This window comes from Idiotropiscis lumnitzeri, chromosome 12 (genome assembly GCF_059441095.1).
Source record: "Idiotropiscis lumnitzeri isolate Australia: NSW breed Sydney's pygmy pipehorse chromosome 12, RoL_Ilum_1.0, whole genome shotgun sequence".
Taxonomy (NCBI): Eukaryota; Metazoa; Chordata; class Actinopteri; order Syngnathiformes; family Syngnathidae; genus Idiotropiscis; species Idiotropiscis lumnitzeri.
Window position 1 is genome coordinate 4891443 of NC_142402.1, and position 23946 is coordinate 4915388.

The 23946-nt window shown below is 39.2% G+C and overlaps 1 protein-coding gene across 4 annotated transcripts in view; it reads right to left on the reverse strand.

Moving 5' to 3' along the window:
* The window catches only part of astn1 (astrotactin 1), a 324631-nt gene that overhangs the window by 237778 nt on the left and 62907 nt on the right, over nucleotides 1-23946 (reverse strand). Inside the window, exons 3-7 of one of the 4 annotated variants that reach the window (XM_088310602.1) lie at nucleotides 16104-16354; nucleotides 15784-15926; nucleotides 15128-15274; nucleotides 8294-8401; nucleotides 6525-6674 (exon numbers count right to left, since the gene is read on the reverse strand). In XM_088310602.1, coding sequence (XP_088166728.1) covers nucleotides 6525-6674; nucleotides 8294-8401; nucleotides 15128-15274; nucleotides 15784-15926; nucleotides 16104-16354 — 799 coding nt within the window. Of the gene's footprint in view, nucleotides 1-6524; nucleotides 6675-8251; nucleotides 8402-15127; nucleotides 15275-15783; nucleotides 15927-16097; nucleotides 16355-23946 lie in introns of all 4 variants that reach the window. The other 3 variants (XM_088310600.1, XM_088310601.1, XM_088310599.1) reach the window with 3 other exon arrangements.

Consider the following 23946-nt stretch of genomic DNA (forward strand, 5'->3'; position numbering starts at 1 on the left):
AAACGAGGTATACAGAAGGCGCAGAAAGGCAGCACAAGAGAGTTGAATATGATTAGAAGGTTGCAAAAAGAAGGGGTGAGTTGAGGGCCTGCCGTCCACTTCCTGGTCTCCAACTAGACAATAAACTGCGCTTGTTTGCAAGTACACTCTATGCAAGAAATGGGAGAGGGGCAAGCTTTCAACATCCATCAAAAACTGCTTCAGATTCAATATGGGTCCTTCTCTTCAGATTTGTCCCATTCTAAGAGAGTAGTGTACTGGAGAGACAACATACGAAAGAGGGATGCAACATGCTCAAACAAACTGTTAAGGAGCCAGATTCCCGAAAGTTTCTTGCAGGGTCCACCATGAACTGTTGTCCATCTTGGAGAACGATAACAATTCACACCTCGACATGGTGAAGCAGGCTACTGTTGCTATCCTGCTCCTATATGCGCTCAAGTCAATTAATTATGCGCCTTTCTGGCACACTTCCTAGAAGCTGCAATTTTCCCGTTTAGGGTCCGACATAACCACAATGCGTAACTTGGACATTTGTGCTCAACCATCAAAGAGGCGTGAGTCAGTGAAGTGTGAGGGTGGCCCTAATTTCCAGATGAGGCATGCGAATTCCTCAGAGATCCAGTTAATCAAATGTGCACATTCAACGACTCTTAGTGCACCAACCTCTCTGCCAGATGAAGCTTGCACTGATGTCTGTCAAATTTTGCCAACATCTAAAAGATCCATAGGCAATCTCACAACATGCAATCATGTTTCAACAAGATCTTGGTTGTATTCAAAATGCAGAATGCCAGTGAAGCACAACTGCCCTAGCTTGGAAAGAGTCCATCAGGGCACACACAAAAATCCATTCCCTCCCTTATGAAGACTTCGATGAGAAGATTTGTACCATATTTGACCACCATGACCATTGTGGAAACACTTTCAGTCACTTCTTGAAATGTAGCTGTAAACATTAATTTCATGAGGTCCATCATTCAGGGCAGTGTTAGATTTAGGGTTTTTTGGCACATAATTTGATGTGGGAATTGAGACTATTATTGCTGTGACCTTTTTATTTTTTATTTTTTTTGCTGAACCCTTTGCACATTTCTCTTGCACTTTAAAACCAGTTAGGTACGCATGCTAACGTGTTTAGGCTGTCATCCCCTGTGTGGATGTTGATTAAGTATATGAACAAGAAATAAAATTGTACGGAATAAACCTTCTTCTACATCTGTGCAGTTGATAAAGTTCCACAGATATGAGTCAGTATTTCTGGTGTTAATCTTTCTTGGGATTATATTTGTTATACTTTGACTTGCAGTCCTCGGTCTTATCATTTTTAGTCATTCATAGTATAGAGAGCAAGATGGTAAGATAAAAGGGCCAGCAGAAGTTCGGACAGAATTTAACATTGGTGACCTGTGTGCTAACTGCAATTGCTTCAGTTCCTCAGAGTTGAAAACTTTTACTGCTGCTTCATCTCACACTGCAATAAAATTGTCTCTCCCTCAACTGATTGTCTCTCCCTCAACTAATAAAAAAAATAGTTTAGGTGAACAAAGCTAAAAGCAAGGTTCACCTCTGTGCTTGTGCTCACTCATCCAGACATCAGTTAGCAGTTCATTGTGGACATTGATGCACCACTGGAGTTTGAAGTGTATTCTCTCAACTCTTAGTCTGTGATGTGTGAGCCTTTTTCCCCATTTAGATTCTACATTCACTTATCCTTGAGGATCTTGTAACACAAAGTGACTTGTTGAAAACTATGCAGGAGTCTGACTTTATATTCGTTCCCTGGAGGGTGGTTGTCATGCGGACCTGCAACACTGAGGTCATCAAAGTGGTCTCAATCTTGCCCAGGTTAAACTGACCGCCTTTTAGCCTAGGTACCCTCATTAGTTAGTCTAATCATTAAATGGCAAAATTACAGACACTAACGGTGTAGTGGTCACTTGCCTGCCTTTTGACTAGTCATTTAGAACAGATTCAGTTTCTGACAACTATTGCCAGATTTTTTTGTGATGTTGTTGAACATTCACACGCATGGTAAACATGTCCAGGAAAAATGACATGAATTCAATATGCACTGTTGTCCAGAAAATGTTTGCAACTGATTAAGACATATAAAACCAAAGATCAACTATACAAAGTGTATGAAGGAACGAGTACATTCGAACACAGTTCAACCTTGCTTCACAAAAGATCCTTTATGAACCAAGTTTTTGAACAAATTTGGGGAACATGCACATCATCCACTTGAATTGCTCAATCGTGCTTTCTGTCACACAGTGCAAATGCCATTCGCTCCATGCGTCTCGTATTTCTTATACATATGTCAGTTTTAGTTTGTTGCCCTAAAATTCACCATCAGTATGGCTCGCAAAAAAGGCCAAAATGCACGTGATAATGTTATGAGTAATCCTAGGGAAGTGTGGTGGTTCCCAGGGGTATCCGTTGCGACCTGCCCGCGGCCAGAGCAGGCGTCAAGTGGGTGTCCGGTGAGTGGCTCTCAGCTCAGCATTGTGATGCGCCGTGCTCACCCAACCCGCCACCTGCTCCAGGAGGGTCATCTATATCGCATAAAGTTGACTTGGCACAAGTGTTGGTTCTATTTTTTTCCATCCATCCATTCATCATCTGTACCGCTTCTCCTCATATGGGTCACGGGCATGCTGGAGCCTATCCCAGCCGTCTACGGGCAGTAAGCGGGGTACACCCTGAACTGGTTGCCAGCCAATCGCAGGGCACACATAGACGAACAACCATTCACACTCCCACTCATACCTAGGGGCAATTTAGGTCCAATCAACCTGCCATGCTTGTTTTTGGAATGTGGGAGGAAACCGGAGTACCCAGAGAAAACCCATACGGGCACGGGGAGAACATGTAAACTCCATACAGGAAGGCCGGAGCCGAAATCGAACCCACGACCTCTGTACTGTGAGGCCGATGTGCTAACCAGTCGGCCACCGTGGCGCCCCCTATTTCTTTCCATTCATTTTAATTGTTGCGCTTCATGAGCACTCTTGAGTACATGAACGAAGGTTCCACTAAAAATCCTTATTGCTGGATTTAGAGTAGCGATAGACATGAAAAAGAAATCATTAATTAATTAATCATTAATAATTAGTAGCTGTTAATCAAAGATTCTGTGACGACATCAACATAGATCTAAGATTGCTGTTTTACAGAACATGTGTTAGAGCACTTACACTTACAGATGAATTCATACAGTTTGTAAACATTACAACGATTCTATTCCCATACCTCAGTCCGATTTGCAGTTTACACTCAACAATAGCATTTCATCTTCTATCATTTGTTCTGTTTCGGAATCAGTGAAGATTGTGCTATCGCAAGGAAACAAACATCTCTAAATAATTCCTTCCCCTGATGTGAACAGAAGCGGAGTTTGTCTTAACTGTATTTGTGGGAAGACACTTGCCCAGCTGTGGGCATTAATAGCTTCTTCCCCCAGTGGAAGAATACAGATTTTTATTTTATTCACCGTGACATCAAATCAAGTCTGATAAGATTGTGGAGACATTTATGGAAACATTCTAAATCGATCCTGGTTTTGTAATTCAACAGGCAAATTCGCTATCTTTCATCTCTCCTTTCAAAGTTTCCTCCATGGCAACTCCCTTGAATTTTAATGTCTCCCTGGCGGGCTAGTGTATAACATTGGCAAGCATCAGCTCCCTGAATCAAATCAGACCTCCACATGATAGATGAGTGAGGCAAGTCAGTCTATAATATATCGGCACCGCCAGCTCACTCGTGTGGCTGTTGAGAAATGCCGATGAGCAAGCACCTCACACTTGGCCACAATATTTGTTTGATTAAAAAGTAATGATAAAAACCTCACTTAATACCCAGCGGTAGCCCCGCTGGTGATGTGAGAGTGGGGAATGGCAAACATGCGGGATTGTATTTTAATTAAAGGTGAAACATTTTTCTTAGCAATTTGAGACAGTTTGTCTTTATTAACATGCCTGTGATAAACCTTCATCAACATATCCAGATGATGAAACACCATCCACATTAAACGTTAAATGTTTTGACATATTTCCAGTAATGCTGGTGTGAACTCATTTTAGGGGGCGGATTTGTTTCATGCAGTCAGTCAAACTTCTTCCAAATAATTTTTTTTTTTGCTTTACTAGTGGTGAGACCCTTTTACGAGAATGACAGCCAGTGAGCTGCATCTTACCAGCAGTGTTGTTTTTAGAAAGCATTTTAGATTTAGTCTTAGTCTTTTGGACCAAAATGCTTGATATTTTTCATCACATTCAGTTATTCCTATTCGTGATAGTTTTAGTCTAGTTTTAGTTGAAAACTCAAAAAGGTTTTAGTCTAGTTTAAGTTGACAATAACTCCAGAAGGTTACAGTCAGTTTTAGTTAAAACGAGGCATACAAGGTATCCACCCAATAGCAAAGACTTTCTGATCGACTACTAAGGATTATGCATTACAAAGAGAAAAAAGTGGTAACAGCGGAATCGATGCTCATTGCTCCAAAATAAGCCGAGAACCAAAACATTTTATTTAGCATTATTTAACTTAAAGCAAAGTAAATAAACAAACTAAAAATGTGTTAACAACATAGTAGTAGACTTGTTCTAATACAATAGCACAAGTACAAACAGCATCAAACATATTTCTTGTTTACTTGTAACAGCTTGCTGTTATCAGAACCAAGTTGCCTACCGAGCTTGATTCTCTCCTTTAGGAACGTGCTTCTCTCCAAAATGAGTCTTGTGCTAATGCGGAAGGTGGAGCTTGCCTGGCGTCTCCTTCTGCTTTCCTGTCTCTCACTCGCTGTCTTTGGTATGTGCATGTGTGGTCTTGTCCCGGTGGTGGGTGAGCCCAAACGAGGATAGATTGCACCAGCATTGCCATTTTTTGAAAGAAAGTTTACATGTAAAATCGGAAGGGATGTCATTAATTTGGAACGTCTGATGGACCACACGTCTCGTCAACGAAAATTCATGGACGTCGCGTCATGTTTTTGTTATCAAAGAGCCACATTTAGCTCGTCATCGTCTCGTTATCGGCATGAAAATGGGGCGTTAACAAAATATTTTTGTTGTCGTCATCGTTGACAAACAACGCTGGTTGGCTGTTAGTAACATGGACACTGAATTTGTAATATAAGCAAGCGCTTGAAGATAATAATATCATTTTTACTTAAAGATGCAATAGTACACTCTTTGTAAGTTACACATGGACAGATTGTCAGTTCTTTGGGTCTGGATTTGCACTAATACCGTATTTTCACAACCATAAGGCGCACTTTAAAGCTCCAAATATTCCCTGCAACACACCTTGTGGATAAACTGAGACCCATAGATCTTTACTCATGCAATTCTCTCAACCATCAGGCCGAACCCAATTAGGACATTTCAGAGTGCATGTTAGTACACCCTGCTGGTCAAAGTGTCAGACTACTATGCTCTGAATTGACTGTGACAAATACATTATGTGAATACGTTTTTTGGTGATGGTGCAGGAAGGAGAAAGCTGGACAAAAGAGCAGTTGTCCAGAATGTCGGAGTCTGTCTTATCTTTCATGTTATTGCAAGCAAGGAACATCACAGGTTTAGACAACAGACTGCATAAAAAAAACACTGCCCAAAGCACACCACGCACATCTCCCTTAAACAGCCATCTGATTGGCGGAGGCTGATTGGCTCCCAGAATCCATTGCTGTAATCTTTTTGTGTTATTTTTATTTCTTTTTGGGATATGAATGGCAAGAGAGTTGCATGTTTGTGTTCATTGTATTTCTTTGTTTCATTGTTTGCTTGTATGCTGTTCAGAGATATTTTTGGTTTTGATTTAAAACCGTGACTCGAAGGAGTGTGGTGACGAGTGACATCCCTCTCCTGACATCATTAATTAGCTGTGTTGTCATGAGAGCTCTTATACCATCTGAGGTGCTGCTATTAGCAAAGATGCCTTGCGCTACATGAGAGCTAGCATGCGTGAGCTAGCATGCTCCTCATAGTGCGGCGCGCCCAGTGAAAGTGTTAAATATAGAAATGGCACCCTCAACCAGTGCTGCGCCCTCTGATACAGCGCGTCTTTTGGTATGGTACATTTGTTCAGCACTGCATACGAAAACGTATATACTGTAACTGTGCAGGTGAAGCTTTGACATTGTCTCTACCCCAAGGTAGGGACACCGCAAGTAGTACAATGAAGAACTTCCTATGGGTTTTCTCTGTGCCCTGACCTCAAAATGTTGTGATGCTTTGAGAGCACATCTGTTGTGTTGTCTCACATGAGAAACACAAGGAGGGGGTGGCTGACCTGGCATTTACCTTTGTCTCCCAGAGTGCAAAGCAAATCAGCAGCTCACCCACCAAACACCTGCACTCGGTTAGAAACCCAGTGGATTGAACTCTCTGGGGAGCTGCACAAATATACCAGCTCAGACCCCACCATCCACACCCACTCTCTCCCCCGCCATGGATTTAAAGCACTACAGAGGCAAATGCATCTCCAATCTTGGGCTGTTTTGAAAGCCTTACCGTCAGCAATGAGGTGCTCCGGCACATGGAGGATTACACGTACTGAGAGGCTGCAGGATATGTGAGAGCAGTATACCAGGCTCATCACGCAGCTGATGACACTGATTAGAGTCAGTGTGGTCTTATTGATGGGACTCCTCGGGGAACCTGCTGCTGGGAACAAACACACAGAGGAATGGGGACAGATAGACATTGACTTATGAAGTGTTGATTTCATTTCATTCCTCCCACATAAACATAAAGTCATCCATCCATCCATTTTCTAAGCCGCTTCTCCTCACAAGATGTCGCGCAGTCATTAGAAAAGTAACCCCAAAAAATTGGCTTGCCACCAATAAATACAGCTATTTGGATGAATACATCAAGCCTTTGGGTGGTTGAGATGAGGCACGCTTCGGTGGCACGGAAATACCTTTTTAGAGTATCCAAGCAAGGATGTGGAGCTAAAAAAAGAATTATGGCTTTTAGCTAAAAGATTTTGTTTGTTGTCGTTATTTTTTTAACTCTGTCCATTTTTGGTTTCCTCTTTTTAGCCACCCTGTGTAACGTTTACCACAGAATGTGGTACCTAAATGACCTCATATATGACTCAATGACCATGAATTAAAACACAGCACGTGCGCATGCGGTGCAGCCACAAACGATCGGGTTGGAAAGCGGCCTCCAAGTAGCCACATAACGACAGTGATCTCTGATCACAATGGTCAACTTTACATTATGTTACAGTTCATTATAAATATACTTTGCAAAGCATGTCGAGCTACTGCATGAACTATTTCTGTTTCTGTAAAGTCAAAGTTGATTTTAAAGGAAACGAAAGGAGCTGCTTTGATTGTCCGGCGCAAACTACGATGATCTGCGAAAATACCAAAAGAAGGACGTTCACCCATGTGCGCAATTAGACCACGCTTTGAGCTCGGCTTGCGCTGTGCACAAAAATAGAGCCCTTAATGTTTTCAATCAATGTCATCCTTCCTTGTAGAAAGAAAATATTCTTTCATCATGATCTAAGAAAATCCATGCCCTGAGCTGTAGTCTCCTATTCTTAAACTCAGCTTAATTAAAGGTATTGGCTGCACAGCTCGAAGTGTCGTTATGTTTTTGACATCTGCGCATATTACGCCGGATAATTGGCTTGGGGGAGTTGCAAAAGCCTTGTAACATGTTTTTACAGCAGTTTTTATTTTAAGGGTATCATCCTTTATTTGTCATCTTCTTTGCCCCGGTTATACTGTACATATGATTGCAGCTCGTTTATATGTATCATTAAAGTGCATGATCAAAGTTGCAAGAACATAGCATGCAGACAGATAAAAGTGTGCCGCAAGACCATGCTTTGACAACACTTTAACCTATCCTCCATTGAAATAATATTCACGTGTAATATAATTTCAAAATGAGATGTGTCGACTCGAGTATTTTAAAGGCAAACATTGAAATCACTGATCATGTCTTACCTCATTTCTCAAAACAATTATGTAAGCAGATGCAATGATATCAATGGTACATGCTCACAGCCACTGCGAAAACATTCTGCCTTATAAAAGTTAACAGCAATTATAAGGATGATTTATTTCACTTATTATATCTATAATAAGTCAGAATCATAAGCAGACACACCACTGGCACCAACAACCTGCTACGATCACCATTACTATTACTTGTCATGCGTTGTGGAGGTGACACCATCAAACGGCGAGAGAAATTGAAATGGAAGTCCTCCTTACCCCCTGAGCCCCATGCGCTGTTGGCGTTACCATTTCTCATACCTCGACTCCGGCGCCGGCTGCGGTTTGGGTCGGTGTAAAAAGCCAGCTGAGGCTCGCTGTCAGCCTCAGTGCCAGAGTCTCCGTCTGGGTTCAAGAAATTTGAACCCGCTGTTGGATTCACAACAAAAAATGAAATCAAGCTGAAAATAGCCTTGTAGATAGCCAATTGTTACAAAAGCTTCTTCAAACACAAGCATACATCCATTAAAATTAAACTGCAACAGTATGATTATAATAAACATATTGTAAGAAAATATATATATATATATATATATTTTTTTTTTTTGCATATGTCACTACAATGACCTTGTGAAAATTCTGTTGCAATGCCAAGGAGAAGTACAAGCAAAGTCACTGAATAATTCTGAGCTATGTTTTCAATTATAATCCTATTTGGATGATTGTGATTATATTGATGTGAGAATGTTTTCCTTTTCTCTCCAAGTAGGATGATGGACTAAGCAAATGTTTGAATGCTTAACCAGGATAATATGATCTTAAGGATAAACTTGATAGACTATTTTATGACGATCAAACTGTTCTTTCCGTATTTGCATAATACAATTGAACTGAAAGGCTTTTACCAGAGGCTTTCACTATATTTAGAGGCTGTGTACTGAGGCTTGTCTTACAAGAGTTAACGGATTGCATTTCACATTGTGTGTGCTTGTGTGTGAGTGTGTGGATATGTGGTGGTTGGGGGCTCTTTCAAAGTCGCAATGATTTGCTGTCTCAGCCGGAAAAATGTGAAGGGAAATAAAGTCAAGCGCATGTTGCCTCATGACAAGAGCTTTAAAAATCCCCAACCAAGACGGTTTGATTAAACTAGAGGAGATCTATTTGAAACAATAAGTTGAGAGTAGATCCAATGTGGCAAAGTGATAATTGCATATGTTCCTATTACATACAGTCAGTTACAAATTTGGACACAAATATTTTTGTTAAAATCAATCGGTGTACGTATTGTATTTCACAACAACTGATTAGTCAAATAAGCAATATTACATTCACATATAAGAGCAAGAAACATTATTATTAGTATTGAAAATTAATTTAATTAAAAGCACATGTTACAATAAACCCATCCATATTGCAATAAATCAGTAATAATAATCAGCTCATTTTATCAGAGAAAACCCAGACCAAGCCAGACATCTAAGAGTAGTTATCTGACCAGCCACATTAAAGGACTCAAAAAACATTTTATCATCCCCATGTATCTTCAGACCTTACAAAATGGTATCACCTGACTTATATTTGGTTAACCTCAATTAATGACACGACTTGCTTTGAATATAGTGGAAACTCGACTTGTTTGATTTTTGTCACTGACAGTCACTTTCTTGAAACTTAATGGTTCAGATTTACTTGCAGCTCACACATTTGGATTTGACTCCTACCTCTGCCAGTATGCCCTCTCCCCTCAGTGATTTAGCACAGTATACTGCTAAATTTATAACTTGCTTCTGAGCAAACAGCCTTAAAATGGTACCGATATGGTAATGAGGAAATAACCAGTTTTTTTATTTGTAGCTCTGCGGCATGAATGATTCTTAACTCTTATAGATCATGTGTAGGGACAAACCGCACTCAGTCGGTGTCTACATTGGTCTAGTATAGGCTACTCATATGCAAATCACAAAAAACATTTTATATTATAGATGCCTCATAGACAACATGTATCCCATTGGGTCTATATTTATAAATCTTTAATTCATAATCATGAAATTATTTCAATTTCATTCTCTTTTGAATAAGGTGACATGCTATATTATAAATTAAAGAAAATGTTAACAATAGGGCTGGGCAACGATTAAAGTTTTTAATTGCGATCAATCGGATGAGGTCTTTGTGATTAATCACGATTAATCGCATCTTTATATGCTAATTCTACATAGCACACTTTTATTTAAAATGTGCTAGCATATAAATGAAAGTGCCATAACATTTTTGGGGCTAACACTTTTGACACTTATGGTACCTTACAGAATTTGTATCCCCTAGTAACTTAACCTTGGAAAAAGAGATCCTGCTCACATTTGCTACAGTTCCTAAAAAAATGATCTCAGCAATACACAAAGTAAGTCACTTGATGGTAAGGTTTCAACGGTTTGGTTCAACCTATGAAGTTAATTACTGTCTGCCAGAACATGTTTCCTGTCCGTTTGCCTGGATTAGAGGATGCCTGCTGAAATTCACTACACGTCACATTCACAACTTTTTATCTATTTATTTGCAAAATGTTTTCTCATACATCAAATGCAAATGTGCATAACTAATGTTTTAAATTGAAGTGAAAAAATATGCTGAATGATATACAGTGCTGACAAGTGCAAGCATTTTTTTTGGTCAAACTTTGTTCATAAAAATGCAAATCAAACACAAATGTGTATATTCTTTGGATGAAACAATCACTATTACTAATGGTGCACCGTTTTCCAAGGCCTGCATTGTTTAGCGATGTGAAGGTGATGCATTAAATATGCATGAGTTATTCAGATGTCCAACTGTGTGATTGGTCATTGAACGCATCACAAGTTCAATGCAGTACGCGAGTAGGTTTAATTTGATTTTCTTTTGCTTTTCTCGGTGCAGCCATAGACCGTTACAAAAAAGAAAAAATAACAACCAGTACGTGTTCTCTAACAGGAGCCCACCATCTGTACCTTGCCATTTAAATTTGATGACTTGTAATTCATGACCACGTCATTAAACAATTTTATTGTAAAACTTTGTTGCTATAACAAATGCAAATGCCAAAATGTGCATAGCTTTCCACCCGTTTTGCCTTCGCTCAATGTTCGCGCTCCCGTGACAAGGGATTACAGATTCTTTTGCTCCTGTTCAAGTGAGCGCTGTGACTGTAAGCGTGATTTTCACAACAAAAGAAATATTGCTCACGGCTAATGCGCGATAAAATGATTGTCGACATTAATAAACTAGTGAGTTCATGTGAAATGAACGCGTTAAATTGCCCAGCCCTAGTTAACTCATAATGACATTCAATTTCATTTGTAAACGCATGTAAATAACAGATACAACACAATGCAATACAACTTTATTTATATGGATGCGGGCGCTATATAGAGTCTCACTTAATGTGCCACATGGAATCGAGCCGATTATTAGAGGAATGATGCCAAAAAATCATCAAAATACATAAAAGTGCCTTAAATAAGGAGGTAATGGATCACACAGCATTATGAAATGATCATTTTAATTCTGCCACAAAATGTACAACGATGAAGTTTGTACATGGATGAAAGGCAAAACACATGGAATACCATTTCGGGGTGAGCAATGAGCAATTATGATGATTCAATTTACAATTTTATTACATTGTAATGTCATTTCACATTAAAGAGTCCAATCTTTTTCATTGCTGAAGTGTAGCAATTGGGATAAATCTTATCCATCCATCATTTAAACAGCTTGTCCTCTGCAGGGTCACTGGAACGTATCCCAGCTGATATTGAGCAAGAGTACAGAATATAGTATATATCTTTGACAGCTTACCCGTCAATCATAAGGCAGAGCTCGCGGCACTTTACAACTATAGTCTCCAATTACTCAAACTTGTATGAAATTAGCCTGTGGGAAGAAGCCAGCACTTTGAGCGAACACACCCCCAGACAACCCAGCAAGGTCATTGGGTTTGAAAGCAGAAATCTGTGATTTAACAGTGCTGCGTGTGGTAACTCTGCTGTTATAGAAAAAAGTGATCAGAAAATAAATAAGTAATGTCACATGATTAATCCTAAATGTGTTAATTAACTGTCATCTCACTATAACGCAGGTCGACAGTTTAAACAAATTAGTCACACCATGTAATAAATTCACCGGTGCATGTGATCTACATATTGCGTCGTGATGATTTTAGCGCTTACGGGGCAGGTGTGCTGGCAGAGAATTTCACTCTTATGTCAGCTTTTGTCTTTACACACCTGCAAACTATTCTCGGTGGATGGGTTTTCTGCAAATACTGCACTTCCCTCAACAGTTCAAAAACATGTCAGTCAATTCAAGATTCTAAATAGCATTGAATGAGTGTGAATGGTGGTTTGTCTTTGTGTAACTTGCAATTGACTGGCAACTAGTCCAGTAAGCCAACTTGCATCCAAAAGTCAGAAAGGGTAGGCGCCAGCTCAAATACAACCACATTCAGGATGACTGGCAGACAAGATAATTTCCTGTGAATAACAAGCACCCTAGCATAATATGGCACCCTCCCAGAAAAAAAAAAAATCACCCTTCAAAAGGCAATTTTTCTCTGTACTTATGTATAATACGGTCCTCCGATTTGTTGGCATCCATCAAAGGAGTTTTCCCAGGATCTGGGATTGCTCCAAAGTGATCTGCTAAGGAAAGGTGCTTAATTACCAGTATCAGTTTCTTTGAATTGGTTCTAGTTTTAGAAATTTTGATTTATTTCTCAAGATTTGTGATAATTATTTAATTGATGATTCATTTGGGGATATCAAAAGTACTCTTTTTTTGTTATCTGAAAAAAATTGAAACAAGCTTTTTGTTAAATCTTAATACCAAATTTTCCACATTTTTGCATGACTTTTAAATCACAATGGATGACACATCACAGATGCTGTGTGTTATTGCCGTTAATCATTTTTCCTGAGTTCAGTGAGCGTGCAGCAACCACAAAGTCGTCGTATACTTGAATATTATTAGCGCCAGAGATGGGCACGTTACCGTATTTTACTGGTCCATCCACCATCCGCAACATGGGCACCCTTCCGTCCTTAGTCATAAAGTAACCAACTTCTATCCCCGTCTGTCTTGGTGTGTGTTCATGCATTACAAGAGGCTAAATGGCAGAGGATTCTGACTAAAAAACGCCCCTGATTAAAATGAATAAGAGCTAAACCTAGCTATAAAAACTGATTTGATTAGCCACTTCGGACGAATAGCCGTGGGTCTCCACGTTATTAAATGTGGTATTATCTATTTTATTTACACGCCGCTTTTTAGCCCTATAGTTACAGAGCGTGGCAAAACCTTTCTCAGAGTCTTGTCAAACGAGGCCAATTCATAGATGAGCTCGGACTGGAGTTGCACTGTGCAGATGGTTGCATTTATTGCACTTCAGCCCTCTGCTTGAATTTTGGCTCTCAATTGCTTCTTCACACAGCTACACGTATCACTTCCATGATTTTGTTCACTGAGTCTCTCTCGCTCACGAGCTCTCAGTTGAACAGGTAGTTAAAGGGCCTGTACACCTAACAGCACAAGAATATTTCATTTTGCGCCAAGTGCAAATATTTGAATTCTCTGCAAGCAGTACTTGACCCGGTTTGCGACCATAAAAGTGACGGACGAAAACCCACTTCCTTCCTTGCTTAGTGCATCCCTTCTTTAAAAAACCTCTCGTCCCCCGTCCGTGGGACAAAATGACCATCTCTGATTGGCACCAAACTCAAATCAGCTCATTTTTGGCCTGCTGTTGCAAGCAACAAAAAAAGATGCATAAATATCACGTTTAAGCCATTTCACAGCGTCATTTTGACATTTGTTATGAATAAAACGGTGGGATATTTTGATTATATTTTAGCAATGTTTAAAAAGCTTAAAACTAGGTCAAAGTATTTTGCTACTTCCAAAGACTGGGAAAGCCGAACTATAGAACACAGTATAGAACTTTTAATGGTCACTGAGACAGATAGTTTCCTTCAGAAATATTACATCGGTCTAACATTTTTAGTGAGACAGGGTTTGTGAAAGAACTGTGGGGAGCCAAGAAGAGTTGGTTCACTCCAAGAGCCTAGGAGAGCTATTATCTTGTGAACAAAAATAAATAAGTGAGCTTGAAACATAGTTTCACACCATGAGGTTTGAAACTGAGCAAACCTAAGCAAGCCAAATGAATCTTCCAGAGGCAACTGGATACGGAGGCTTAAAGAGGAGTGGGAGAGTGGGATACACTGTAAAAAGCTTGAGATGAAGAAGCTCCTTTCCTGTAAAAGAATTATTGCCTGAAGATGAATGACTCCAATGAAAATGTTTTCTTTTTTTACGGTAGTTCCATTTGGATTTTATTCTTTGTGAGGGTTATTGGATTATTTATAGATTTATTGTCATTTAGGTATCCAGTGTCCTGTATCCAGATTTTAACCATTATGCTGCCACAAAAAAACAAAATATTTTCCATTTCCAGGTGAATGTGCTAACCCCTCGTCAGCCTTACCACTACCAATTGCACTCTACTGTTTATAATTTGCAAAAGAAACAAAGGCTGCGCTTTTAAAAACATTCAGAAAAATGGTCTTATTGTCAACCCATCCCAACGTATCATGGAAATAGGTTGTGTATTTTTAAATTCTTTCATTATTTAACTAACCAGCATGCAGGCAAACAAACAAATAAAATAGTTTGATCTGTGCTTTTGTGATCTGCTCATTTAAAAAAAAAACGAACTCAGAAGTGATCTGAAACGATACAGCATTAAGATAGTTTGCCTTGACTAGTCTAAAGAGATGTTTTTTCTTTTCCTAGATTATTTATTTTCTTGGGTTATATTGATGAAAGCATGTCACAAACATTTTACTGGATGCCAGGGAACTGTAATTGTGTAAACACTGCATAATATGCCTCCTTGTAACAACAAAGCTGGTACAATGTATTTATTTGCATTGGACTGGATACTGAACCTATTTTTGAAGAAACTTTATATTCTTATTTTTACCAAAAGCACATCAACTTCCATAGCTTCATATTACCATGCAGCAGTGAAAACACATTGTAGGAGAATGGTGGTGTTAAAAATGAAAGTATTTTCTTCTCTCTGTCAAAAGGCTAAATCAGTGGGAGTGCATGACTCACTGCGATTGTTGCTGGAGAGACGTTTGCGCTGGCTGGTGGAGGTGTTGTGTGGAAGCAAGGTGTTCTGCTGGTGGTTACTGTCGATTGGACTGGTGGCAATGATATTGTCTTTGTATTTGTTCATTAGGGCCAGCTTGTTATCATTCACTGTGGAGGAAACAAATATAGACACTGAAAAAAATAATAATAATATACATCAAAGAAGAATGAAATCATTCATTCTCGATATAAAACAGATTCATTAAAAGTGTGAAGAAACCCTCATGTCGCTGTATGCTAATTAGGCCCATTGTCGTACACAGGCTGACTTGTCTTCCGTTATCCCGCGGGATTCCCACAGGATGGGAGTCAACTTTCCTTTAAACATGGGATATGGACGCAAAAGGATAAAATGTTCACGGGAGCAGACGGGAGTGGGATTATCAATTACTATATTGATTTATCACGAGGTGAGGAAAATAATGGACACAATAGTTTTGTTTCAATTTCCCACTTTTAAAACCCGTCTGAAGACGCAATTTTATTTTTTAGCTTTCGACTCAACATGAGACTGTCTCTGTTCAGTTGTTCTTCTGGTATCTACAGTACATGGTTTTATGAATTTTAATAGTTTTGTGATCATATTGTTATATTGTTAACCATTTTAGTCAACTTACCAGGAGTCAGGTCCATATTATTCTTGTCATTGCAGCCCTGCAGGGAATCCAGAGTACGGCTGACTTGACTTGCAAATTCCTCACCTCCATTCATGCACTCTCGCTGCAGATGGTGACGGAGGTCGGTGATGTCATACTCGTACCTAGAGATATCATAGCATTCAATGAGTATGGAATCTTTTGAGTATTTAATAAATCAGAATAACGTATTCAAAGGTGCATTTATTTATGATACAGTGAACATTATGTTGTCTTTTATGTGTGCTCATTACAATAATACAATTTCAACCTCCCATCATGCGTCCAAACCCTACTTGTACCCATCCAGAATCGGAGTCTCTCGGATACTGAGGGTACCGCTGGAGTTTGGCCCCTGACCCCGGGAGTTCCTCAAGCTCTCGCGAGCCTGGCCGCCCATCAGCACTGAGGGGATATAATGGATCTCGTTAGCTGCCTCAGCGCTGGCACTCTTCTGAGGCTGAGGGATCCGGCGGCGTTTACACCAGCGTCGGCGGGTGTAGAGGATGAGGACCAGACACAGGATGGACAGCAGAAGGGCAATCATCCCACCCTGAGGGAGATGGAGAAAAATGGCAGTGGAGACAAAAGAAGAAACGGAAGATGGAGGATCAAGTCTAGTCGTGACAGGAAAAGTCGGATAATGTTGACAATTGAAATATACATCAAGGTCAAAGCAATGACACCCAAAGTACAATTTGAAATGCAATTGTGAATGTAAGTGGCTAATCGCATTTGCTGCACTTTAATATCATAATACCCATTCTACTCTTCATATAGAATTTCACCTTAAGAGGAAATATATTAATGCTAAGAAGATGAAGTCTGCTAATTTATGAGACTGTGTCAGCCAGGTGTCAAGCGGATATATTCAACTGCTTATCCTCCATGGTTTGTTCACTTAATCCAAGCCGTACCTTGACTTGAATTTCCGAGGTCAATCTCTTACATTGTTAAAGCTATGATTCCTTCACACAGAATATTTTATGTCTTTGACATCAGGATATCTTGGGAGGAACGGAATTAAACAGTGACAGATCACCCAAAACCACGAAACCCTGAACTGGCTCTGAGAAATGTCTTTTCTCATTGTGAGCCCAGATTCCATTTTTGTGATTTTGAGTTATGAGATGGCTATCCCCATTTCTTGTTTTAACCGACATTTTAGGCTATTGCCCATAATGTAAGCCAATGCATAATAATTGCTGCTGCTTTGCCTTTGTTATAACCCAACTTGCCACTGTCATTCCACCAGTATGATGTACAAATGTGTAACTGTCCAACTATTTTTCTACTGCTTAATCCTGATCTGGTTCACTTGAACCGGACTCTATACTAGTTGACAAGAAGCGAGTTACACCCCGGTCAGGTTGCAGATTTCCAACTATAAACAAGATGACGTGTCAAGTCATATCAAGTATTCCCTAAGTTTTTGGCCAGCATGTCGCAAGTCCTAAAATCGTCAACTTGAGTCTCACTCGAGTCAAGCCAAACGACTCGAGATCTCCATCTCTGATTACACGGACAGCAGATATCTTATGTAAATAAGTACATGAAACTATTTATCTCTGTTTATTTTCTTATCAGTCCTTTATACATGACCTGTACATGTACACGTATGCCCAAGTATACCAGGCTCCTATTTTATACTTCTCCTACAAGCACCCACACCAATCACACAGCCTACCTACAAAACTATGTGCTTTTCTCTTTCCCATGTAGAAAAAAAATTCTTCTTTTCCTTTCGACTTTTCCCTTCAGGGGTCGCCACAGCGAATCAGTTGCCTCCATGTAGAAAAAAAATTATGGGGGCATTTGATTAAGCACTTTAAAAAAAATCCTAATTTGCCATGGGAAAATTACAAAATCAATGGAGAATTCACCTCAAATTTGCCCTTGCTCAACCGACTCAAACCATTCCATTTTTGAGTATACTGAATGCATATGTCAGGGATGTTGCCATCAAAACAAGCCTGAACAAATGAATCAACCAGCCAAAATTTTCTTTGTCACTCGTGAGGAGCAGTCCTCCGTACCTCTTCAGTGAGAAGGCTCAGAGAAAAAGCTAAAGCTTCCTGATCCCGTGTGGTTTTTATTGCATCACAGCAAAGCAATTTGAATATGCAACTCATACAGAATGGAAAACTTGACGACTCAGACATTATCACACCCGTCTAACAGTTTCAGCTTACAAGACATCTTTTGGTTCACACTTCTACAAAGTTTGAGCTGACCGGTTTCCTGTTCTAAACAGTTTGAGATGTGCATCTGTTTTGTGGCCTTCTGTTCACACTGCATCACAAAGGTACATGTTCATTTGAACTTCAATTGACCTGTAAGCATAGTTTGAAACTTGATAATATGACAAATTAATTTCTTTGACAGCATACATGTTTGTTTCCAACAAATATTTAAATTAATTGTGGGATAGTCTCTTATATTGTTACATTTCTGTGAAATCAATAAAACTTGGCACATTACTACAACATGATGAGCAGCACATGTCAAGAACACAAAAAATGTGAAAAAAAAAAAGTCACATGCAATATGGCTCAACTTACAGCAAGCAGATACAAGAGACAGAAGTCATCCGTGATGATGATTCGCTCACACATGTATTTCAGCAAGCGGTGATACTGGATGATTGGGTCAGGTCACACGGTCACATTCATTTAGTCTCATTTTCTCTCTGATTTTAGTGACATAAGGCCATTCTTAGAACAGACAGATCTGCTGCTGTTCCACACAAATGGAGAAATTTGGCAAGGGGCAATAGATGGGAAGATTAATAGTGTCTAGCCAATGCTGAAGACATGTTGGTAGGGAGGAGATTCAGGAGTCAAACTAACCTCCAAACGTGATAAAACAGAGAGGCATATTTCTTTATTTTTGTTGCAAATGGAACACATAATTTGGTGACTAGTCCTGGGTGCACCTTGCCTACTACCCGGAGACAGCTGGGATGGGCTCCAGCACGAATGCGACCATCGTGAGGAGAAGCGGATTGGATAATGAGATGGATGGATAGAAAGCATCTGGACATCAAACCTTTTTTCAGGTTTTCATCACAACTTGTTTTGTTTTTATATTTTTTAACTTGCTAGAGTTTCATTTTTAGCAGGAAAAAAATGCATGTTTTATAGGGTTTAAAGTCAAACGATTGACCAGTTGGGTGGGAACAAGCATGAGACTTTCTAAACTTAGAATCGATTATCCTAAAGACTCTTCCATCGAATAATCAAGTAATCTAACTGAATCAGATTTTTCTGCTGCATGACTAAAACTGTGACCCTTTGGCAGGGTTGGGCAATTAGTTTCCCGCAGATCGTACTCAGAGTTACCCTTGAATAATTTTTTTAAGTAAATATGATAGTTGTAATAACAGATTCCACCACTTGATGACAGACATCGCTTAGAGCAAAATCTGTCTTAGAGTGTTTTATGAATCATCTTGTGAATATATCAACAGCAAGTAAATCTGAGAAAATGTGGATTTCTGTACTGCATTGTCATGTAGTTAAAGTATTACTTTTGAAGTCTTTGAAGGGCACAAAAGTCTTTGGAATTGTAAAAATAAATGAATAGAATGTCATACGTGAAATATCATTTTTTTCCCGTTATGGTTGGAGAGAGACAAACAAAATAATTGAAAGAATCCATATATTGTTATATTCTTTTGAACTATTGAGATTTTTGTGGGCTAATCATTTATAGTGAGAAAAGCTACTGGCCTATTTGCATAAATTGTTAGTTTCATCTGCATAGTCAAGGACATAACAAATGACACTATAATGCAGTAAATCTGCATGCTCAGTCGTCAAAAGTGGGCCAGTAATTTGGATTATGATTATTAAAAAGTGCTTTGAAAGTCAAAAATGTTCCCCACAAGGAAATGCAGCAATGTGTAGATAAGAGCATAGAAAATTTAAGTAAAATAACACTTAGTTTTAAAACATAGGGGAATTTGAAATTGATGAGCTTGGATTGCCTGTGATGTGATTATATAAAACCAAAACAACCGGAGAGCACATGAGCAAGATTGGAAATTCCATCTGGTTGTTTGATTTGTCATGGCAGAGGTGGCAAACATACAAGCTGTAGCCTGTGACGCGTCACATACAGTAGACCGGGGAGAAAATCAAAGACTCGGCTGAAAATAATCAGTACAACTAAATTCCAAAGTGAATATTTTTATAACCGTATTTCATTTGTTGGTTGCATGGCGCATCGATCTGTTGATACACATACACCCATAAAGTAACTAACCGTGCAAGGGTGAAACATTTACCAAGGTTTGGCCTTTAGGGGCTTATTATTGTTCATGGCCAATACTGCACGTTTAAGTGATCCAATAAACTGATGATATGTTATGGGAATGCAATTCCAGTTGTGTTTTGTTGTTTGCATTCAGTATTTGTTTCAGTCAGCGTTAGATATTGTAATGAATTTCCTTCCAACAATTGAGCTGCTTGATTTTTATTTTATATGATGTATGAGGATTCTGTTATAAATACCAACAATATATTTACCTACTTTACGCATGAACACTTAAAGACCAAGTGTGAAGTAAACTTGACCAACCATGTTTAGAGTAATACATCTATTTTAAGAATACTCACACTAGTTTTTTTTTTTGTCCTAGATTCATAGTTCGACACATAGACACACACAAAGAAAATCATTTTGTTCGGCTATCTCCGATAGTCTTCGTCATCCGCAGATGGACGAATCACCAGTCGTCATTGTACTGCATTGCTGATTGTCCGTGGAGCTGCGCAACTGCCATTGCTGTTGAAATGCCTTGGCGCTGTGTGGCGATGCATTTTTTGCATCCTAGGAAGCATCTGTTTTGCTTTGTGAGTCAATTTTGAACTGGCTTAATACACTTTCTATGTTCAGCTCTGCCATAGCTGTCTTGGCAAAATCTCACTTTGGGAAAATTATAATTTTGTCTAACATAACAAATGAAAATATTTTTCAGGCGTTGTTATTTGCATTAGGTGTAATTCCTTTAACTGTGACATAAAAAGGTTGAATTTGGCATTTTCCAAACTTACTTAACACTTTAAGTGAGACGTGATGCAGCTGTTTCCCATTTTAAAACAGTACAGAGATGTTTCAACCATGTGCATGTTCAAGTATAAACGCCAACAAATTATGGAGAGAAGGGATGTTACAGTGTTCAGTGGACACACCCACTACCTCCCTGTTTCGACTGGCCCAGCTTGAAGGATCAAGTATTGCATCACTGTGAAGTGTCAGTTATCATGAGCAAGTGTGCAGCTGTCTTGAGTCCCAAATCTGGAGTGTTTGGTGAGATGAAGACTCCTGAGAGGCATTGAAGTAACCAAGCCAGTTGGTTTTGGTTTGAGAAAAAAATTAATGTTCCCAGCTGTATCTTACCACATCATGTGTGAGTTATTGAAGTTTGCTGGACTCCAGTGGGGGGCTCCAGTGAGCTCTATCCATTTATGTTCATCATAGCAGGTTTCTCAGCTGCAATCACAATCAATTTCCCGGCTACTTAGCTCCTCGACTCATTGGGTCATGCAAAGCCCAACACGATAAGGCTCAGGGGGGCCATGTCTACATCTAACATTTCTAAATAGAATATGGATCGTTCATCTCATAGTGCACTTTTAAACATACAGTAGACCGACATGAATAAAGTCAATGTTGCAGCCATCCACGACGAAAATTTAATTACATCCAAATGTCAAAAATTTTAAATAGTTCTAAATCAAAATTGACAAATGTAATTCAGCTCCATCAGACAAAATGAGCACTCACGCATGGAGAGGCCTAATATAGGTGATGTGGAAAAACTGTTTAAGGTCTGACATTACTCGAAATCAAAGTGTAGACTAAGTGGTTTATAACCTCTAATAGAGCCAATAAAACTCAACTGCACATCAAGCCAAGCCATTGCTCCAGCCCCATAATCTACTTACTAACGGATGAGGATGATGTTTTAATGGTACCAGGGCTCCTGATGACTAACACTCCTGAAAAGAGGACACATGGCTTTTCTCAGTCAGACAGGGCAGGCGTGGTATTAGAGCTGAACTATCAATCTGTCACTTAGCTCAAATTGTTCTTCCTTTTAGAGACTCTCCCATAGCAAAAAGATCAAGCGCAAATGGCTACTTACAGTATTCCTTTTCATTGTGAACCTGCAAAGCAAATGCATCCTATAGTTGGCCCGTATTTCACAGGCAAAGAGTTCCTGCATACACTCAATGCTTAATCACATGGATGTCAAAGTAGAATTTTAAATGATTTTGAACTTGACTAATGATTATTATTACCGGCAGACTTCATGAGCCAGTGCTCATTTTGACATTGAACAAATGTCAAAGTCACAGCCTCATTTGTATTAAATGGCACAAATGTACTGTATGTGTGTTTGAAGGATGAAAGTGAAGATGGCCTGTTTTAATTTGGCGTTGTGGAATTACTATGACAATTTCTTGTCACGTCTATTCCCAAGAAAAGTCTTGGAATTGAAATGCCATAAACAAGACCAAAAAACATTAACTAATGACAGCGTTACACACCCATTCATAGATTTACATTTTAACTATGGTAAGTTTCTTACAGTTTGCTCCATATGTTGTGGCTGTTTGATTTTCGGCTAAGTCCCTTTTTTAATCCTCGGTCGCCACAGTGAGTTACCATCACGATATGTTTGACACAGTCTTTACGCCAGATATGGAACCCACCCAACAGAGTTGCTAGGAAACAGCAAATAGGGTAAAGGTTCTGGATGCTACCGATCACCGATTCCCCGGTGTCCGAAATCAGGGTGCTACTCACTGAGGCATCCAGCCACTTCATTTTGCTGTTTATGCAGGTCCAAAATCTATTCTAAACACTTGGTTGGTTCATGCATATATTTTCATATTTGGAGCCCTACACTGAACAAATGTTACTGGTTTCATGTTGCTTTCATTTCCAAAGTTTCACAACAAGTTGCACAAATGCAAAACTCATTTCTGCGCTTGTCCAGGTGTGACTAATGCACTTTGCAGCATAGAATGTGCAGTAGTAATTCATCATGTTTCGACAAATGCAGTACTTTAGAGCAATTACAAATGTGTGGTAGATTGCAAGTAAAATAATAACTGGGGTGTGTTGCATCAAGGCATGATATGCAATTACCAAATGGAAATTGATGACTCTTATCACCAAAAAAACAAAAAAACACTTAAATAATGGCAAATTTACTTTTTATAATTTTTACGTAAATGTCTCCAGACTTCAACTAAACAAGTAAAAAATTGAACAACCAAGTATTTCTTAATACTTGCAAATTTCTGAAAAGAAGTCTGTGACCAAAGAGTTCCACACTTCCACCTTAATATCATGAAACAGTGGGGCTAAATAACATAATAATTACCCCAGGTTTTTCAATCAATGATGCGATCAGCCAGGCTGGCCAAAGTTCCAGGACCACTTTGAAGCGGTGGACAGTGCATTATTATGTCAAAGCCAGAGCTGCATTTCAGAATCGGAATTTATTTCTCATTGCACAGCAGTACAACACGATGAAAAGATAAAGCTTATAAATGCCACCATATAAAAAACAAAACACACAATAAACAACAATGATGCCCAGTCAGTGCAGTCATTCAGATGATTTGGATAGAAATAAAGCAAGTAAATAAATAACGTGCCATTGCAGAAGTGGAGAATAATACTGTACTAATAAATATAGCTCGCGATTTTTGCCACAGATTGGGTTAGTTAGCAGTGTATAGCGTCTGATAATCTGATCTACATGAGGGTTGGGGGCATTATTGATTTAACATTTTATAAACATTTTTAACTCATTTTAATCTACTTTTAAGCACCTTAAGATGCATGCTTTCTTTTTTTCCTTTTCTCTGTGGCTTCTGTCTAATAAATTACATTCTGCTGAAGTACAATGCTCATATTTTCTCTGTCAGTATGTGGCCAGTATGACACCTTTCACATTTAGAAAAGGACACCGGAGCAGCCAACCAGCACATACCCTTTCATCTCCTGAGCAAGTTTGATATATTGGCTGCTTTATAGGACACCAGCCTGCTTAAAACCTAACGTAGCGGATATCATGTTATTTTCTGTGGTCACTGACACTAGGTTTGAAGTGCAAACGAATGG